Source organism: Bidens hawaiensis, unplaced genomic scaffold, assembly GCF_021521415.1.
Source record: "Bidens hawaiensis isolate Kalapana, Puna unplaced genomic scaffold, B.hawaiensis_p1.1 tig00008374_1, whole genome shotgun sequence".
Classification (NCBI taxonomy): domain Eukaryota; kingdom Viridiplantae; phylum Streptophyta; class Magnoliopsida; order Asterales; family Asteraceae; genus Bidens; species Bidens hawaiensis.
In genome coordinates this window covers 289073-309451 of record NW_027491592.1, presented here as the reverse complement: position 1 = coordinate 309451, position 20379 = coordinate 289073, and the positions used below count along the sequence as shown (strand labels likewise).

At 35.7% G+C, this 20379-nt stretch overlaps 3 protein-coding genes across 3 annotated transcripts; all 3 read right to left on the bottom strand.

Annotated features, from left to right (window-relative positions):
- Positions 1–547: 547 nt before the first annotated feature.
- On the bottom strand, positions 548–2346 carry LOC143637608 (G-type lectin S-receptor-like serine/threonine-protein kinase At4g27290). Its single transcript, XM_077104958.1, has 2 exons — positions 2075–2346; positions 548–1627 (listed from the first exon to the last, which is right to left on the bottom strand). Exons 1-2 carry the CDS (start codon positions 2331–2333, stop codon positions 591–593), a joined length of 1296 nt encoding a protein of 431 aa, XP_076961073.1. The 5' UTR covers positions 2334–2346; the 3' UTR covers positions 548–590.
- A 1429-nt stretch (positions 2347–3775) lies between these two features.
- LOC143637606 (G-type lectin S-receptor-like serine/threonine-protein kinase At4g27290) lies at positions 3776–7046 on the bottom strand. Its single transcript, XM_077104956.1, has 8 exons — positions 6740–7046; positions 5586–6605; positions 5268–5402; positions 5017–5171; positions 4739–4949; positions 4416–4653; positions 4186–4336; positions 3776–4111 (listed from the first exon to the last, which is right to left on the bottom strand). Exons 1-8 carry the CDS (start codon positions 6990–6992, stop codon positions 3824–3826), a joined length of 2451 nt encoding a protein of 816 aa, XP_076961071.1. The 5' UTR covers positions 6993–7046; the 3' UTR covers positions 3776–3823.
- A 450-nt stretch (positions 7047–7496) lies between these two features.
- Positions 7497–10399, bottom strand: LOC143637538 (ras-related protein RABF1-like). Its single transcript, XM_077104906.1, has 8 exons — positions 10307–10399; positions 10113–10189; positions 9783–9866; positions 8950–9044; positions 8725–8830; positions 8563–8652; positions 7741–7827; positions 7497–7651 (listed from the first exon to the last, which is right to left on the bottom strand). Exons 1-8 carry the CDS (start codon positions 10329–10331, stop codon positions 7613–7615), a joined length of 603 nt encoding a protein of 200 aa, XP_076961021.1. The 5' UTR covers positions 10332–10399; the 3' UTR covers positions 7497–7612.
- Positions 10400–20379: the final 9980 nt, after the last annotated feature.

Here is a 20379-nt window from a genome sequence, read left to right as displayed (position 1 = left end):
TGATTTGTGTTGATTTAAGTGTTTTCATTTAAGTCCGTTTATGTTTGTTTCTGTTCATTTACATTTGTTCATTTAAGTCCGTTTATAATTTTAAGTCCGTCTCGTAAAACTTCGTTTAATTCAAATGTATTTAACTTAAGATTAGAATTCAATTTGTTCATATATGTTCGTTTATTTTTCTTAAGTTATGTTCATTTAGATGTTAAACAAACTAACACAAATGTCCATTTTTAAATAAACGAACATGAACATTAATGTTTGTTTGATTAAGTGTCCGTGTTCTTTTAAAGTTAATGAACGAGCACGAACATGCCCTTGTTCATGTTCATTTGATTCGTTTTGCAGGCTTTCATTATTCACACCGATGAATACATCGGTCTCAATCTCTAGGCTCTGCCGATTTAATTTGTGTTCGTGAACCGTTCGTGAACACATTAATTTCCTTAATGAACGAACACAAACATAAATCCCATTCGGTAAGTGTTCGTGAACATAAAATGCCTTGTTCGTGTTCGTTCGGTTCGTTTGCAGCCCTACAAAGAGCTTAGATATAAAGAATGCCAAACAAAGAACACTGACTATCATTCAAATTAAAATGAGTGCGTACCTGCTAACTCCGAGGCAGCCAACTTGATATAAAGAACTTGCTTTTCATTATACCCGGTGATGTCAATGAGCTCACCATACCACAACAAACATCCCCTTCCGCCCTTTCTGATATCCGAATTTGCATAAGCCGTACAGTCGCAGTTTCTTCTGCAGACCATCTCAGATTCTTTCAGGGTCATGCTATGATTATACCAAGAACGTCGCGTGTCTGGAAACATTACTCCTGAAATCTTCCTGAAGCCATCCCCATTCCCGCATTCCAAAGCTCGTTTACGTACACACCCGCTCGAGCCATTCGCTTTATCCCATTCATCTGGGATCCGTGGCCTAAAACCTGCCATACATTTACAAGAGGGATATCTGTTGATGCTGCAGATTCCATACGATCCACACAATCCATAACGACCACATTGATTTCTTTCCGCTGCAAAACCATACACAGCCCAGTCTTGGATTTGATCAATCCAATGCAACAAAACTGTGGTGTCATCCGGTCTCACGAGTATCCTCTGTAAAACTGAAGTCTTGAGTTCAAATCTGTAATATACTTCCTCTTCGTCATACACAAATTCAAGAAAATACATTGGATTCGGGTTCGCCAAGGGCAAACCTTGAAACTTAAGACCATTCCGTGGTCCATATTTCCGTGTTAAAACCGAACCATGTCTCACAAAAATTTGTGGATATCCATTTGTGTCTAGCCAATGGTAATACAGACTCGGGGAAGGATCATCTGCGCTCTTCCATGGTATCAAAGACGACTCTCGTCCTGTTACCAAGTTCTTCCCAAATTTCATTCCTGGTAAAATCGTGTTACCTGGATAATCAAAACTTTGCCAGACTACTCTTTGTTTCCTGCTACTTCTTTCCCACAGAACAAGATTTCCAGTATCCAGAAGCTGCAACACCGTCATCGTATCATTACTACGCGTGGATACTATTGAATTGGATGACCAGATCACTGTACTTCCACCACTCAGAATTTGTAAGTTTCCATCTATGCTTAGTTTGAGCTTGCCTGATGATAGTTTTAAGAAATATAATTGAAGAACATATTAAAATACATTCAATAAAAAAGACACAAACTAATATAACATGAATAAAATCTCAAAGGGTCATAATAACTATAGGGTGAGGTTACTGTACAATAATTGCCTAACGTACGATAGGTACGCAAGACGCTCAAAGGCTAAAACAAAAACGCTCAAAGGCAAAAAATTCTAAAAACGCTCAGCCGAAACTAAAACGCTCAGCAAACGCTCAAAAACGGTTTTCATGAAAAAAAAAGTAAAAAATTGATCGATTAACGATCCAAAACTGTTTTTTTCGGTGAACCAATGATTATTTGGATATGTATTGACGATTCCGAGATGTTGGGATGTGATTTCGTGAATGTAGGGTATTCGCGTACCTATTGTACGTTAAGGTATTATTGTATTCTATCTTTTCTCAATAACTATAATACCTGATGTGTCCGTAATTGGTGTCTCCCTGTTAGCAACCCATACGACCGTACCCATTGATATTTTCTTGTACCATATCCCCAAGTATCGGTTCTCGGGTTTTCCTGGGGTAAAGAATCCTAGTTCATACATTTTACCATTTGTGTCACCATCTGTGAGTGCATGATTTGAGGATATGCTGTCTAGTGTTGCAGAAGTACTTGACACCAGCAAGAATAATAAAGAAAATGAAACTTGTATAATCATGCAATGAAAATCCATGATGTGGTCTCATAAAGGTATATGCATTATAAATCTTATAACTTTACATCTGTAGAAGTGTAGAACTTGTTATTGAAATTGTTTATATATTTAATAATATAAATTCCTTTGTTCCAACAGAACCATTATTTGTCTTCAGTCTTCTTAAGACTTTTTTCTAGTCAAAATCATTTAATATCTCGGCAGCCGCCTTCAATTGTCAGATGTATCATTATTCAAATTGTTGTCGTATCATTGTCTTAATTATTGTTTTGCTTCTTTTTTCTTTTCTTTTTTTTTTAGCTGCATCTTCCTTGAAACAGGTGTTGTAAAAATCGCTAGTCAGTAGTCGAGCTGTTGGATGAGGACTAGCGATTAATCGGGATTAATTGAGATTAATTTGGATTAATTGGATCAGACTTTAATGTATTTTTTTCAGTTTTATATATACACACACATTTTTATATGTAATTTTCACTTTTATACAACATACACAAACATATTTTGACCAGAAATTTGCTAAAATCTCGCTGAAAACCGCTAGTTTTCACTGAATCTCGCAAGAAACCGTTGAGATTGGTCGGAATCTCACCGTAGACCGCTGATTTTGGTCGGAATCTCGCCGAAAACTAATGATTTTGGTTTGAATCTCTCCGGAAGCCGCTGATGTTAGCAGGATTTGACCGTTGACCGATTAATTAACCGACTAGCGATTAATCAGTGAAGTGATGACTAGCGATTAATCAAAGATTAATCAGTGCCTAATCGGGATTTTTTGCAACACTGCTTGAAACATATTAAAAAAAAACTCAAGATTGAAAGCACGCTTTTAAAAAGAAAAGGTAAAAGTAATATTATTTCGGAATAAAAACCATTACATCAAGTGATGTTATGGGTGGAATCTGGAAGAGTAAAATTGACAGCTAAAATTCACACTTAACAAGTAAATAATTAAATACATGAATTAGTTAATGGAATGCATGATTCAATAAAAACTAGTGGTACACGTGTGGGAATTCTACACGTACATGCAATATGAGATAACTACATACCCCACCTCAAAGAGTAGTTAGTTTTTTAATGTTATTTCTAAATATGGTAATTTTTAGTTTTATTTAATATTATTTTTAGCACTCTAGTTTTTAACTTATTAATGTCATTTAATTTATATATAAGATAATGATAGTTTAGTTTTTATGAGTTTGAATCAAATACAAATGAAATTAACGTGCTAAACGTGATACTCTACTTGTATACATAATTATTCTACTTGATTCTCATGTTTAGCACGTTAATTTCATTTGTACGTTAACATTCCCCTAGTTTTTATTTATTTTCATTTAATTATTTAATGACGAAAGATGAATGGGACCGTACCCTCTTCTATACATTGAGGTTCCTCTCTTTGTTTTGTGTAAAACAATCATCTCAAGTTATGATTCTATACAACAAAAAAGATCTGCAAGTAGAATATTGAGGATGTATGCAAAATTGAAATAATTATGTACCTGCTACCGAGCATATAAAAGTGTTATCATGTAATCATCAACTGATGAAACAGATTCAAGTACAACACGGCTCTGTTCAGAGAAAAACGCAGGTTGTTTAGGTTGTGGCAACACGCCCTCACTGACCAACATCAGAACCACCGAAAACATAGTTGGCCTATCTTCGGCATGATGTTGCACACACAATAGCCCAACTTGTATAGAACGTAACACTTCAGAGTCAATGCATGAGCCACGTAACGATTCACTCATTAGTTCAATGGACCTTCCTTGTCTATAAAGTCTCCATGCCTGAATCAGACAAAACATATAAGGGTATCGAACGAATGTTCAAAGAAAACACTAGTTTGACCAGAGTAACATACATGTCCTAAAAGGTTGTCATTGTGACCATCATAAGAGAATTCTCGGTTTTTCTTTCCACTCACGGTCTCCAACACCAAAACACCAAAGCTATATACATCTGACTTTACAGAGAACCGTCCGCTTATTGCATACTCTGGAGGAATGTATCCACTGCAGAGAAATATGTGTTAATGTCTTCTTTCGATAGAAATGTTAATTAATATAATAAAACATTGGTCGAGATTCTTACTATGTTCCGACTACTTTCTTTGTCTTAGTATCGGTATCGAATCCTACAAACTTTCTAGCAAGGCCAAAGTCAGAGATTTTCGGGTTCATGTCAGCATCCAACAGAATATTACCTGCCTTGAGGTCTCTGTGGATGATTTGAAGACGGGAATCTTGATGTAGATAGAGAATACCTCGAGCCATCCCATTTATTATATTAAAACGGTGAGGCCAGTCGAGCATCATACTTCTGGCTTCATCTGACAAAAGGTTAACGACTTAGACAAGCAATTAAATATAAAAGTAATTTAAGTCCTATGTGAAAACATAGACACAATATCGAACCAAATAAAACTAAGTCCAAGCTTTTGTTGGTCATGTATTCATAAATCAATATCAATTCATTTTCATGGATACAGTATCCAAGAAGCTTCACAAGATTCCGGTGCTGAAGTTTGGCAATAGTTCTGATTTCGTTCATGAATTCATCAAGCCCTTGCTGGGATGTTTCCGAGAGCCTCTTCACAGCTACCTCTTGTCCGTCTTCCAACACACCCTAAAATATAAAGATTACACGTTATCATTCATATTATTAGTTCTCATATTAGTTTCACAATAACTACCTTGTAAACAGGACCAAATCCACCTTCTCCAATCTTGTTGTTGAAGCTAAAGTCTTTGGTAGCCTTAGCTATTTTATTTAGGCTAAAAAAAGGTAGCTCGTCGAGATCTTCAATATGAACGCTGTTACTCTTTTTATTACGGCCATACCAGTTTCCTACAACATAGTGCATGCAATTTCTCTTGATTACACAAATGTGCCAAAAAGTATTCCTGTTTAGTATTTAGAAGCATAAAAAGTGATCCGCATTACCTCTTTCTTTCATGTTAGCCCTTTTCTTCTTCTTTATACAGGCATACACTACAGCAAGCAAAAGCAGCGCCGCAGATGAAGTTGAAACCGCTGCTGTGACTACTCTTTTCGTCTTGTTAAAACTAAGCTGAGAGTCTACATTGAAACATGGTTTTGCTACATGTTAATTATGCATAGAAGAACTAAAATATTGCCGAGAGGTATGTATATATAATTATATATATCAAGCATCCACTCTATTTGATTTTCTAAAGTTCTTAAATATGAAGAATGCAAAACGAAGAAACGACTGTTATTTATATTATAACGGGTGTGTACCTGCTAACTCGGACGCAGCCAGTCTGATGTAAAGATCCTGCTTTTCATCATACTCTGTGATGTCAATGAGCTCGTCAAACCACAACAAACATCCACTTCCACCCTTTCTGATATCCGAATTTGCATAAGCCGTACAGTTGCAGTTCCTTCTGCAGGCCATCTCACATTCTAGAAGGGTCACGCTGTGATTATACCTAGAACGTCGCGTGTCTGGAAATATCACACCTGAAATCTTCTTGAATCCATCCCCACTCCCGCAATCTAAATCCCGTTTACGTACACACCCACTCGAGCCATTTGCTTTATCCCATTCATCTGGAACTCGTGGCATAAAACCTTCCAAACATTTACAAATTGGATATCTGTTGATGCTGCAGCTTCCATAAGCCCCACACTGTCCATAACGACCGCAGTTATCTTTTGCTTTTGCAAAACCATACACAGCCCAATCTTGGATTTGATCAATCCAATTCAACATGACCGTGGTGTCATCTGGCATCACGTGTATCCGCTGAAATATGGATGTCTTAAGTTCAAATCTGTAATAAACTTCCTCTTCGTTACAAACAAATTCAAGCTTATAGAATGGATCTGGATTTGTTAAAAGCAAGCCTTGAAACTTAAGACCATTCCACGGTCCAACTCTAAATAGCAAAACCTGACCATCACTCACAAAAATTTGTGGATATCCATTCGTGTCCATCCAATGGCGATACGGACCCGGGGAAGGATCATCTGGACTCTTCCATGGTGTCAAAGACGACTCTCGTCCTGTTACCAAGTTCTTCCCAAATTTCATTCCTGGTAAAACCGTGTTACCTGGATAATCGAAACTTTGCCAGATCACGCTTTGCTTCCTGCTACTGGTATCCCACACGACAAGATTCCCAGTATCCAGAAGCTGGACCACCATCGCGGTATCGTTAGTCCATGTGGACACTGTTGTATTGGACGACCAGATCACCGTACTGCCTCCACTGAGAATTTGTAAGTTTCCATCTCTACTAAGTCTTAGCATGCCTGATAATAGTTAAAAGTATATAAAAATTTGAAAACATGTCTAGTTCTCAATCTTAGTAACATAATATAATAAAAATGGTATTATATATGGAAACCAAAAGATCACTATAAAAAACTCTAATGATAAAAGGTACCTGAGTTATCTGTAATCGGCGTCTCCCTGTTCGCAACCCATACGACGGTACCGTATGATATCTTCTTGTACCATATCCCCAAGTATCTGTTCTTGGATTTTCCTGGGCTAAAGAATCCTAGTTCATACATGTCACCATCTGAAACTATTGTGTCTCCATCTTTGATTGTCTGATTTGCAGATATGCTGTCTAGTGCTGCAGAAGTTGACCCCAGCAAGAATAAAAGTAGGATAATCATGGAACCAGTATCCATTGATGTGCAATCATTTAAGGTTTAGACCTTTTTATTGATTTTTTTTTTTTTTTTTTTTGATGATACCAGATTCCCTGTACTAACCGCAACATATTTATTAGTTGGTCTTCTTAAGACTAGTCTTGTGAAAACCAATATCTCACCAGACGCCTTCAGATGGGCATAGTTGACTTATTGTTGGCATATCATTGTCTTATTTATTCTTTATTATTTTTATTGTCATCTGCTTCATCCTTGAAACATATTTATGACAGTTGATTCTTATGGGATTATAAAAGTGCTAATTACTTACTCTCCTAAGTCCTAATCCCTACGAAACGAGTTCACAAGTCCAAAAGCTAGTTTCTTGCTTACATATGCATCTAACAAAGTTCATGAACTTACTGATTTAAGAATGTTACATATAGAATAAAGCTAAAAGTTGGTTTCTTCAATTTTACAAGTTAAACGAGTTGAAAGGAACGAAACATGCATTCGAGTTTTAATAACAATTCTCGACTGGCAAATACAGAATCAACAAATATAAGGTGTGAACACCAAACATCATTTGACAAATAAACAGTAAATTCCCCTTGTTACACCACAGCCCACGATATCGTTTATTCAATATTTTGAGGTTATCATGATGGAGAAGGTCGCGGTAATCTCTTAGCAATTTCCTGTGGTAAAAGTGAAAAAGGAGCTCATATCGAATCCATATACAACTCTGTGAGTATGACTTACTGATTAGTGAAAGTTACTGCTCTACCTCAAATAACTGATTGATGTTATCAGCCGTTTTGGCAGATGTTTCAATGAAAAACATCCCATTCTTTTCAGCATAGTCCTTTCCATCCTTGTTCAATAAACAAATAATGTTAAGCGGGCGGCGTCGGGTTGTTTAATGGTTAGTTTTTGTGCAATTTAGACACACTTTCTCCATTATTTTAAATAAAAAGATTAGCATCTCAAATATGATAGCAAAAATTATATTACTTTAATAATAATCTAAGTTTTTGAAGTCAAATGATTTAGAATATGACTTTAAGCCAGTTTGACTTTTCTGGTTGCAGTTTTTTCAGTTTTCCATTCAGGTGTGCTGGTTGGGCTTGAAATTTTTGGTTGATAAAAAACTAAAAATTAATTAATCATCACAATTTGGGTTAAAATATTTGGGTAAAACTATTAGTTAAATTCTTATAAATTACTTGAAATTCAAATAAAAAAGAAAATCCATAAGTTCGTTTCTTGTTAATTCGGTTTTACCATTTCGTCTTGAAATGTTTGGGCCTAAAAAAATTTTGGCTCAAAAATATGAATTTGGGTCTGAATCTTTTTGTTATTTAATACTAATCGATCATATCAATTTGGCTAAAATATTTGGGTAACACTCTTTACTATATTCTTATAAATTATTTAGAATTCAAAATTATATATGAAAATCTACAAATTTGTTTTTTTCGATTTTACTACTTGCAATACCAAAAGTTCGCTTATCGTGAAAACATAAAACGAGCCCATCGGTTATTCTTTGGATTCGGTTTTTTCGGTTCCGTTTTTCCAACTACGAATCCGTTTTTCGGTTTCTTACCTGAACCGACACTTCCCGTTTTTCTTGAAGATCAGCCTTGTTACCAACCAAAGCCATGACAATGTCCGCGCTCCCGTGTTTTTGTAGCTCCTGCATATGACAAACTTAGTTAAATGTAGTTACATTTTTTAAAAATTAATTTAAAAAAAGCTAATGTCAAACCTTGACCCAATGTTGAGCTTTATGGAACGAGTCGGGATTAGTTATATCATATGCAATAACTGCAACAGCTGCACCTCTGTAATATAGTGGGGCCAGTGCTGCATATCTAAAGAATTTACAAGGATAAATAAAAAGATGGGACTAACTGTTATCCAAATCAACAAAACCAAGAATATGAAAAGTGTTAATAATATTAATAAAATATAATAAATCGTGCAAATTTACCTCTCCTGACCAGCAGTGTCCCAGATTTCAAATTTAACCGTTGTTGAGTCCTGCAAAGCTATTGTTTGTGACAAAAATGAAGCTCCAACGGTCACCTGAAATAATTCGATAGGACGGTAAACATATGTAAATCACATTATTATTTAGGCGTGTAAACGAACCGTTCAGTGAACCACTCTTACACCGTTCAGCGCAAGTTCATTCATTTATGTTCGTTCATTTGTGTTTGATTATGTTTGTTTGTTAGCATTCATTTATGTTTGTTACTTTGTGTTTGTTTAAGTTAATTCGTTGACGCATTCATCTAAAAAAAAATTTAGCCCGTTACAGTTAAGTCTAGTTTTAAAATCTTTTAGGCCTAACACACTGTTGTTCACTTTTACTTTTAATTGATTTTAGATCAGCTATGCCCGTTCAGATATGTGTCGTTCTTTTATGTTTCTGAACTGTTTGTTTATACTGTTAACCAATGACCATAAAAGAACACAAACACGTTAATTTTCTTACCAAATGAAAACAAAGAAGAAAACCCTGTCCGTGCTCGATTGTTTGTTCAGTTAAAGGTAAACGAACGAACACGAACATGCTTCGTTCGTGTCACTTCAGTTCATATACAAGCCTAACAAATAACAATATTTGGTTATCTTCAATTTCAGAAGGGGGGGGGGGGGCAAGAACTATAAATTTCAACAAATTATATATAAATTTCACAATTTTCATGCCCACTTGCAGATGCTTAATTTGTGTTTTTAAACTAGCAATAAAATAAAAAAACATCAATATAAAACCTTAACCTATATATTAACTGATGAAAAGTAATAAAATATAGTAACCTTGGATGTCGGATCAAACTGACCACGAACAAAACGAAGAACAATGCAGGTTTTTCCAACACCAGAGTCCCCTAATAGCACCAGCTGTGATTTAATAAAAAAACAAACAAATTTAATGTTGATAAATTGGGTGAGTGTGGAACAATATAAAGCTCAGCCCATTAGTGCAATATGGAATAAAAAATAACAGTAAACATATACCAAAGTTTCATGTATTAATAATAATAATAACTCAGTATCAAGTAACAACAAAATCTATCAAATAACAGATTAATGCAACATGAACACACATTGATGAACAAAACTTGTAACAATAATAATAATAACTACCTTGACACGTAGATTTTTGGCATCAGAATCAGCAGCTTTAACCGGATTAAGTCCACCTACCCGACCCGCACTCCTATCTGCAAATTAATAATGAATTCGAAGTAGAAATGAAAGTAATTAAAGCTCAGAAAAGAGAAATTGAATGAATTAAGTGAATGAGTAAAACCCTAATTTGGGGAAATTGGGAATTATACCTGGAAGTGAGGAGGAGCAACCCATGGTACAATAATCAACTATGATCCGATTCGATTGGATATCTTTAAGATGTATTCAAGCTTGATCTATATTGTATTGTCTGATTATAAGTATGAAATTAAGTGGTTGTTTGATCCGAAGGTTTGATATTTTTGTCACTTCTGTCCAAAATTTGAAATTTTGTCAATTAAATGATTTGTTTAATTTGTTTTTTTTTTCTATAACTCCTAAGAGCATAATCCAAGCCCAAAAATCGAGCATCGACCAAAACAGGTTTGCATTTACTCTTTCAACAACGGTAATCGTAGCCCCTCCTCGTATTTAACATATCATAGTCAACATCTGGGTCGAAATCAACATCAGGAGGTCGATCGAATATCCCACATTTCCAGGAGGTTGAACATCTGGGTTGAAATCAACAGTAATCGACCTCCTGATGTTGATTTCGACCCAGATGTTGGCTACGATATGTTAATCAAAACTCCAACTATTATGCATTAATAAAAGAAATGATTTTTAGTTTTTTCTTTACAATTCGGTTTCAAGGAATTACCTTGACCACTTTACCATTGAATTCCACCATGTGGAAGAGTTCTAGATTGTTTAGAAACTAAATACGATGGGAGGGGGTACGATTACTATTGTCGACAGAGTAAATGCAGACCTGTTTTGGTCGATACTCGATGGTTTTAGGCTTAGATTATGCTTTTAGGGTAAAAAAAACCTGAATTAAACTAAAAATTAAATTGACAAAATTTCAAACTTTGGACTAAAATGGCAAAAGTATCAAACCATAGAGACGAAAATGACCATTAACTCAAATTAAAAAGAAGAATAACAAAAATACCCTTAAACTAACGGCATAGTTGGATGTTGTTAGACGGAGGGGACGTAATTGGCTAATGTATAAAACTATGAAGACTAAATTAACAAAATTTCAAACTTTGGACTGAAGTGGCAAAAGTAGCAAACCATAGAGACGAAAATGACCATTAACTCTAATAATAAGATTTTGTAAAATATGTAAAAGAAAAAATAATATTTTTAAGACGGCATGTGTCTCTCACAAAGATCATAACATTTGTCATATCTGATTTTACTCAACTTTGAATTCCCTTTATATTTAGGGGTGTTCGGGTGAGTTTTTAATTTTTTTTATTTTATTTTTTGCTTATTTGCTTTAAGTTAAAGTTTTTGGATGAGTTTTGCCAAACATATTTTGCTTATCAACAATCAAATAAGTAAGTTTTAAAAGCTCACCCAACACCAACTCCCCCCCCCCCTATAGTAGTGGCGTCTATATTTCAAAGCACATACATGAGTAAGGATTAAGGATTCGAACATAGAATCCACAGGATGGAAACCCTAAGAAAAACATACTTATTTGTTTATTGTTCAAAATTGTATAATATATTAATTTGTATACAATGTTTCATGACTTTTAGGTTAGACCATGTGTTTTGGTTAATTCTCTTCATTTTTCATAATCCGTCACGTCTACACCATCTTAGTTGAGGGCGTAGGTTGGAATGACCCGCATGACCGTTGTCATCTGGACCCGTCATGCATGATCAGTTGAGGGCGATACAATGTTCCTCATCCATCCCTGAAGGAAGAATTGTCCACGTAAGACCCTTAAATGGTGAGGAATGAACCACACCCCATAGTCTAAATGTATTACACAGGTGATTAGTTATCACCCTATAAACCAAGACGTAGAAAATTGGGAAGAAAAAAATTACTCCTTTATTTTTTCTTACCATTTGTGTTTGAAATGGTTGATGTCGGGTTGACATTTATAGAGAATATTAGTGATGGATCACCTACGGATCTTCCATTGCAACATGCCTTAAGTGTAAACAACCAAAAAGTGTATGCAAGAATCTTATCCGAAATTCATCTTCTAACCAGCGACGGATGACCGACGGATTTAAGAGTTCTCATATATAACGACAAGATACGGAATTACCCACCTCCAGTGTCTATCAGTAATATGCTTTCTTTCACGAGTTATGGTAATCATCAGCAATCAACAACATATTACTAATGAGTAATGATTACGTTAATTTTCATTTTTGTACTTCTTTTACTAAATTCCGTCTCTATTAATCCATCGGTGATTACCTACGAAAACCACATCTTGATGATACTCCTATTTCTAGTAGCGCGAGATTGACAAAGGTAAAAATGATATAACTATTTTTTACAATCCCTTAGGAGATTTCTAGTGTGCCTCCAAAAGAACATGACATATTAGCCGACAAACCGGAATTGTGGACTTTTACCTACATATCACGACGTAAAAGATATATAAAAGGTGACAGAAAACAAAAAATAATTTATGATCATGTTGGATTGTTGGTAGCGGTGTGATCAATATGTTTTTTTTTAAGATATATATTTCGGATAACCTATAATTTTACACACACTAAAATCGGTGGTTTATTATACATTAAAGAATATTTAATAAATGAGGTGGTCGAGGTCCATAACATTGTTCTATAATCAATATTTTTTTAGCGGGACAATAATATATGTTGAGACTTGAAGTTCAATAGATCCAATTTAGGGGTTGTTTGATTCATTCAGATCCGAATTAGTCTCTGTCCCATTCAGCAACAACAATAAGTCTGAATGATTCAGACTTTATTTTAACCATTTAAATGTTTTTCTATTTATAACCAAACAGTTTGAAGTCTGAATGAATCAGATGTTTTCATCTGAATGATTCCATTCAAATATAAACAAACGGTCCCTTACTCGAACCAATTTAGATTCTATTAATTCACATGGGACCCACTCTCCCCCTTATATATACTTACTCCAACCAATTAAACCCTTCATCACCAAACTGATTTCTTCTCTCTTCTCCCTCCAAGACCAAATATTACAAACTAGATATTACCGATGTGTACGTCGGTAATACTCATTTGTTTAGTAGTGTTGTTTCCTTTTCTCCAGGGAAAGTCTTCTTGGATTTTTCCTCCCCCTAGCATATATTGTATTTTAGTTGTTGTCAAGGATCATGAAACACTAATCGAAAAATCAAATATTTGTTCGTTAAGTATTTGTGGGTACTTTTCATTCATTCGTGGCTACAAAATTATAGGGTTTTCTTGACCTAGTTCAGCTAGGTTCACATCGATCAACAATGAACAAAGATTAGTTCATCAAACTTGAATCCATTTACTCTCAGGGAAACATGTCATTCTTTACACGTGCGGTATCATCAAGATTCACATGGCTGGCCTATTAGTTTAGGGAATGAGAATCTTGATGATGCTGCATCAGAAATCAATAGACTGTTCGCCAGTTCTACCGCTGAATGGATCGATGACGAACCTTGTCGTGGCCAGGTTAGGATTCTATGCAATCTCACCTCTTAATTCGAACCTGATCCGTGCATGCACCATGAGTGGCTGTGTGCATGTTTTGACCATTTTAAACTTTTAGTTTTGTTTTTCAGTTGAAAATTACATGTGCATCTTGAAAAAAAACTGAATATTCGAATCTTTTGTATTAACTTTGACCAAACAAAAAAAGGAATCTTTCTTTTCCTGTTATTCGTTTCAAGGGTTTGTGCTCTTTTTGTTTGTAGTGAAATTGAAACATATACATACTAAAAAATATGTATATCAAAACCCTATATGATTGAACTAGCTATAACAAATTAAGAGTAAATTAAATGACTCATAAATAATAGCAAGTGTCACTTAGATTAGCGTCAAGAAGGTGAATCTACATTGTGACACTTTAGACAAATCACACATCCTTCGATTTTAATCTGTATACATGTACGTAGCAGATCACTTGTGATAAGGTATTCTTCGCCTCAAATATCACCAAACGCATTTTGTGTGATGACTATGCATGATGAGACGAACAACATGTATGGCTAAGTAAGCTCGTTGGTTAAGCATTCATCAAGAACATTGCTTCACTACTTAACTATTTGATTCAAGGTTGAAGAATTGAATTTACGGTTTTTTTTAGATTCGGAAACATGAAATATTGTATATATCCATAATTAGCAAGGAGAAATACCTTGTATTAAAGCTTTAGGGAGGCAATTGGTATATATTTTTTTACAACTGTAGGGGAGTAGAAAATTATAAAAACTTATAACTGTTACCTCCAAGTTAATTTTTATAAAACATATTTTGACCGTTTGTGTAAACATGTTATATTATATTTATCCAGTCCGTGTAATACATTGACTTATTCAACCCATGCAATACACAGTTCGTTTTAAAGACAACTTTTTTATTACTATCTACTAAGTATACAAAATAACATATATTCGATATGTGTAATTCATGAGATTCTAACATGTTGTTATATAAAGAGATCGAACCAAGTGGTTGCAATGTTATTTCTCTCAAATTATTGAGATTACTCCTACATCTTTCTACGATAACGGTGGCTAGAGCAGTCCCGGTTATTTGGGGCCTAAAACTAAATTATAACTTAAGACACTCCAAATTTACATAAGAACTTTTAATGATATTATACAACTAAAAAATAAAAATATATGATAACTTTATTTGTTTGAACTCATATTCATACTCTGATTTTGCTATAGTATATATTGTTCACAACATCATTTGTTGGTGTCAAACTTTAAGACACTCCAAATTTACATAATAACTTTTAATGATATTATACAACTAAAAAATAAAAATACGAGAAAAATATATATGTAGACATAACTCGATTCGTCTCAGAGTACCACACGGCAAATCCTTAATATCTTTCGTCAGCTCGCCTTGAAATTTACGTAGATGGAAACCATGGTGTAGAAGGAACATGTGTATATGCATTCTTTGCTCCAGGTTGAGAAATCTTTCGATTCACAAACTACAAATTAATGAAGCTTTACTCTTATATATATAAGGCTTAAGAAATGTTGTTGATTTTAGGTTATTGAATATACTTAAGAACAATTACGAAGTCAGAATATACATTGGCTTGACTTGGGATGTGCAAAGTGCCCCCACCCAATCATGACTATTCTAACTTGAGTATCATGGAACCTCTAAAGTTTATTATAACGGGTGTAACCTCTAAACCAAAGGGGGTTTTAGGGGGGCAACGCCCCCTTATCAGGGTAACGAGGTGTCACTGCTCCGTTGATCTGCATGTTTTATAAAAAGTTGAATTAGTTTGCATATAGTAAGTATATAGTAAGTTGCTATATGATCATTAGCATTAACTCTGGCCACTATAGTTAACTTTGGTTTTGAGAACTAAAAAGTGGTTGATCAGAATTAATTTTGGTCTTCAAGACCAATGTGGTTACTCATAATTTATTTTGGTTTTCATGAGCAAGATGATCTAGCCTGATTTTGGTCTTCAAAACCAAAGTTGATAATCATAACTAATTTTAGTCTTCAGTACCAAAGTTGATTATTAGTATGAAATTTAGTCAATCATTATTAAATTGTATCCCCATAATCAACTTTCATGTTGTAGCAGCTACACGTGATTGTAGCCTATACATGTCATGCCATTTCATATATAAAATATCGCAATAGTTAAGTGACAAATCAACCCTTATATAATGGAATTCGATTCGTTTGTTTTCAACAACGAATGTACAACTACGTTTTTCACATAAATTACATCCCGTTCTTAAGAAACACCTTATGTCTTATCTGATTCGAGAACCCGTAAAGGCAAAATACTTCAATCTGAAAATGATTACATAATTCAAAAGGCTATCCGGTTATTACGGAATCAAAGAAACCAACACTAAAATGGTTAGCTTATTTATAATAGCAAGGACGCCCACAGTGGTGGTGACGACGGTGGTGGTGGTGGCGGCGGCGTCAGAGGTGGTGGCGAAGGTGGTGGTGGATACGGCGAAGGTGGCGGCAGGTGGTGGTGGTGGTTGATGTTGTTAGGTGGTGATGTTGTTAAGAAAGTATGGTGAATGAGGATGGAATGAAAAAAAAGGGTGGGAAGGAATGGTTTTGATGGAATGAGATTCCATGTGTAATGGATGATTCCATTCCATTAAGCAACCAAACACCATATTTTTCATTCCCAAGCAATGAATCATTCTATTCCCTCTATGATTACTGCATACCAAACGCTACCTTAGGGTTTGTTTGGTATGGGGTAATGGAATGGACGACGGAATAGAATGGACTTGGTAATGGAATGGACAAAGGAATGGAATGGGTTATTACCATTCCAATGAAATGTTTGGTTACCACATAGGAATGAAATGAATCATTACTTTGTATTGTTGGTAGGTAAGAAAAAAAATAAAATTAAAATGATAGTGAGTGATGGTGGTGGTGGTGGTGGTGGTGGTGGGAGCGGTGGAGGTGGTGGTGGGCAGCGACGATGGTGGGCGGCGTGTGTGATGGTGGGGCGATGAATGATGGATGCGACGGGTGGCTGGAGGTGGTGGGTGGCTGGCACTGATGGTGATGGTTTGTGGAGGTGGGTGATGGTGGCGGAGGACGCCGATGGTGGTGATTGGTGGCGGTGACGGCGGTGGTGGGCAGCGGTGACGGTGGGCGGCATGTGTGATGGTGGGGTGATGGTTGATATATGTGGCGAGCGGCTGGCGGTGCTGAGTGGCTGCCACCGATGGCGATGGTTGGTGGCGGCGGTGGACGGCGATGGTGGTGGCTGGTGGCAGTGGCGGCGGTGGTTGGTGGCGGTGGTGGGTGTTTATGTTGGGTGGTGGTGTTGTTGGGAAGGTGGTGGAGGTTATGTAAGGTGAAGGAGGAATGAAATGGAAAAAAAACATGGGGTATTGATGGAATGAAATTGGGGTATTTTAGAAGGAATGGAATGGACTAGGTAATGGGTTATTACATTCTTTTGATCAACCAAAACACTGTTTTTCATTCTCTCACAATGGGTCATTCCATTCCGTCCTCCATTTCTGTATACCAAACGCTACCTAAGTGCTAATCTTTACCTATAGAATAATGTAAGATTATGAATTATTACATAGTTTTTCCTATAAATATAGGAATATCCCCACCATTATTTTGATCAATATGTAGTGACGTACTAATCTACTTTTGCAGTAGCCACATGTTATCGAACACGTTTGGTACAATGACTTATTAATTTGCCATAAAAACGGAAGTTGTATTATATGTACGATGAGACATTATTTCACCCATTAAAGCATTAGGTCCTACTCACCATTTCATGTTCACTAGCAAAAAAATGTATTTATTTTTGGAACACAACAATGATGAACTTGTGAGTGCATTTCTTTTTTTTTTTTTCTTTTTTTCTTTTTCCTCCATAGAGGTTGTGGTTTCATACTAGGGACAGCTCGATACTGACCGAACCTTGTTGGTACCGTACCAATTCCTAACATCAAAAAGTCAGTACCGAATTGGTACCGACTGCATTGAATTCAATGTTGGTTCGGTACCGGTGTCTGTTTGCTTATCCGTATTACATACACCTCTTTTAGGAATCCTAAACCCTTATTTGTGGATAATAAAGACAAACATTCTTTGTCTTTTGTAAGTAACTTTATTTTAATCCTATATATAGTTAAGTAATAATAATACATAATATTTTACATGATTTTCCATTTAACGCGGTATCAGAACTTTAGTATTCTTGTCTTTTTCTTCTCAATCATGTCAGGTTTCGAGACGTTTGTGCACATGTATTTGTATTTTGGTCCCCACCTTTCTTTCTTTTTTATGACGGCATCACCTACCTCACCAACTTCGACAACACCTTTAGTAGTCTTTTTCTTATTTTCAAACGTCATTGAATTAGCAATTTTGCGCTCGTCAACCTCTGCATACTTCCTTGGCAGTTGGCACCTCTGAGTTTTTAACCACCACCTACGTTTTTTTTAAACGTTGCTAACTAGACACCACCATCCCCAACCTAGACACCAATTGGTCACCAAATCATACGGTTCATATGGCCAGAATACGAATTGTATAACTTTTATAATGCTGAATCGTTTGCAGGTTATATACAAATCAGTCATTTTCATTTAATTGAATATCAATCATATGAAAATTTATACAAAGCGCATTCAGCCTTACTCAGGATTATTCTCACAGCAAAAGTTTTTGGGATATCTCTGGATCAAAAACCGGTCTCCGTTAAGTAGTATGTATTGGAAAGATTAATGTTGTGAGTTTCGTTTGATTGAGTTGGTGCCTTTGTTGGGTTTAATTTCAGGCTCGAGCAAGTACGGTTGTGGGCCTGTGCCACTTATTTTTGTTAAGATTTTTGGGCCAAATGTAAAACTATTATGCTGGGCCATAAACAGCCATTAGGCCACAAATGCAACAAAAAACTTGTTGGGCTTATTACAAAGCGTCGAATAGACGAATACAATATTATATTAACTTATTAATTTTATTTTTATACAAACACAATGAATTGAGGTTATGTTAATGTTACATGTTGGTTAGCACATAATTAAAGTGTTTATTATGGTTTATATTTAAAATAGTAAACAATAAACAATCGATTCATAATATGTGGTATGAGAACAATCGACTTGGACTAAATCCTGATAACGTTAGCGGCTAAGGCCAAAGGCAAGCACATCGAGGATATCAACCAACTTAGAAAGATGAAGTATTCTCTTTTAGAGGAGTCAAGTGCTCAAGAGAAAGAGTTGTATCGTCTCAAGACCGAGAAGATGGAGCATGATAAGGAGAAAGAGGAAAAAGGTTACATCTTGAAGACGAAAGGTTGAAGTTGGAAGCAGAGAAATTGAGGATCGAAGCTGAAAAGGAGCGAAGTAAAATCCGTCAAGAGGACGAAAGACTGAGATTGGAGGCTGATAAAATGGAGCTTGCAAAGAGAGATTCAGATCAACGAATTATGATGATGAATGTGACTATCTTGCCAGAAATGCAACAATTATATTTTTAGGAGCTTCAAAGAGAAATTATGAAAAGAAGCCGTCGTCGTTGAGATAATCAGCTTTACACACTAAATAGTAGTACATAATATTTTTTGATTGCTCAACTTACTTGATGCTAACCACATACCCCGTGTATCTAATGTTATATGAAATCATTACTTACAATTTTGTAGTTATTTGGGCTCTTAAGAGTCATGAGGTTGCTGTTATGAACGTTGACTTGATTTTGACTTTGTTTTGGAAGTATAAGAATGGTTGATTTGGTTTTGACTTTGTTTGACTAGGTCCAAATTTATTCGATTAGGCCGAAAACCGTTTTTTGTGCGCCCTTCTTGTGGCCACGGAGCCACCCGCAGAGCGACAAAGGCAACAAAAAGAAGCTTGTTGGGCTGATAAATATACTTTCAACTTTCAAGTGCAATAAATAAAGATACTTGTTAATAACCATAGATCAAAGCACTCGGATATCTTTGGGTTAAGAATAGGTCGGGTGGGTCTATTTGTCTTGGGAGGATTGGTGTAGGTTCAACGTATAGCTAGGCATGTTTTGTAAACGTTATGTGGTGGTTTTGTTGGGTGTATCTTGGTCCTCGGCTAGTGTCTTGCTAGACCCGGGTCGGTTGTATGGTGTTTTATTAATTGCTTTCGTTGGCCGTTCAAAAATATATAAATAAATAAATAACCATAGATCAAATAATCAAACAATAAATGTTGTACGCAAGTACCAATTCAGAAAAATCAAAAACTAAGCAACTAAGAAAAAAGGGCTTTAGAAATTCGGTCTTCTAAACAACTGAAAACGTAAACAACATCATCCATGTCTGGACACGCATGATATCCCAATGCTGCTTCAACGTACCAAATGCATGTTCATAATCCTTGTTGATTTTTGACATCGTTCGAATTTCTAGCTTTTATTATCACGTAGGCATGTAAATAATTTGACAAATGTATCGTATTCAAGATAATATACAGTTGTCAAGGCAATATCAGTGCTTGTACTACACTACGCTCCATTGACCATAAAATGAAGACACAACCACAAAGGTGGAACTTCATCTAAGATGTTTACCCATCTCACGAGCCGCCAACGAACAAGTGGCATATTGTTTCATGGTCGTGGGCCCAACATTGATAGACTCCCTCTCACATCCACTACACATTACGCATAGTCTAACCATTACTTCATTA

Excerpts from the sequence above, each read along its gene's own strand:
- LOC143637608 (XM_077104958.1), bottom strand. The coding sequence starts at position 2,333 with ATGGATTTTCATTGCATGATTATACAAGTTTCATTTTCTTTATTATTC. Across the intron at positions 1,628-2,074 it reads ACCAATTACGGACACATCAG|GCAAGCTCAAACTAAGCATA; the intron begins GTATTATAGTTA and ends AACTATCATCAG.
- LOC143637606 (XM_077104956.1), bottom strand. The coding sequence starts at position 6,992 with ATGGATACTGGTTCCATGATTATCCTACTTTTATTCTTGCTGGGGTCA. Across the intron at positions 6,606-6,739 it reads GCCGATTACAGATAACTCAG|GCATGCTAAGACTTAGTAGA; the intron begins GTACCTTTTATC and ends AACTATTATCAG. Across the intron at positions 5,403-5,585 it reads GGCTGCGTCCGAGTTAGCAG|ACTCTCAGCTTAGTTTTAAC; the intron begins GTACACACCCGT and ends GTTTCAATGTAG.
- LOC143637538 (XM_077104906.1), bottom strand. The coding sequence starts at position 10,331 with ATGGGTTGCTCCTCCTCACTTCCAG. Across the intron at positions 9,045-9,782 it reads AGTTTGATCCGACATCCAAG|GTGACCGTTGGAGCTTCATT; the intron begins GTTACTATATTT and ends GAATTATTTCAG. Across the intron at positions 8,831-8,949 it reads GACACTGCTGGTCAGGAGAG|ATATGCAGCACTGGCCCCAC; the intron begins GTAAATTTGCAC and ends TAAATTCTTTAG.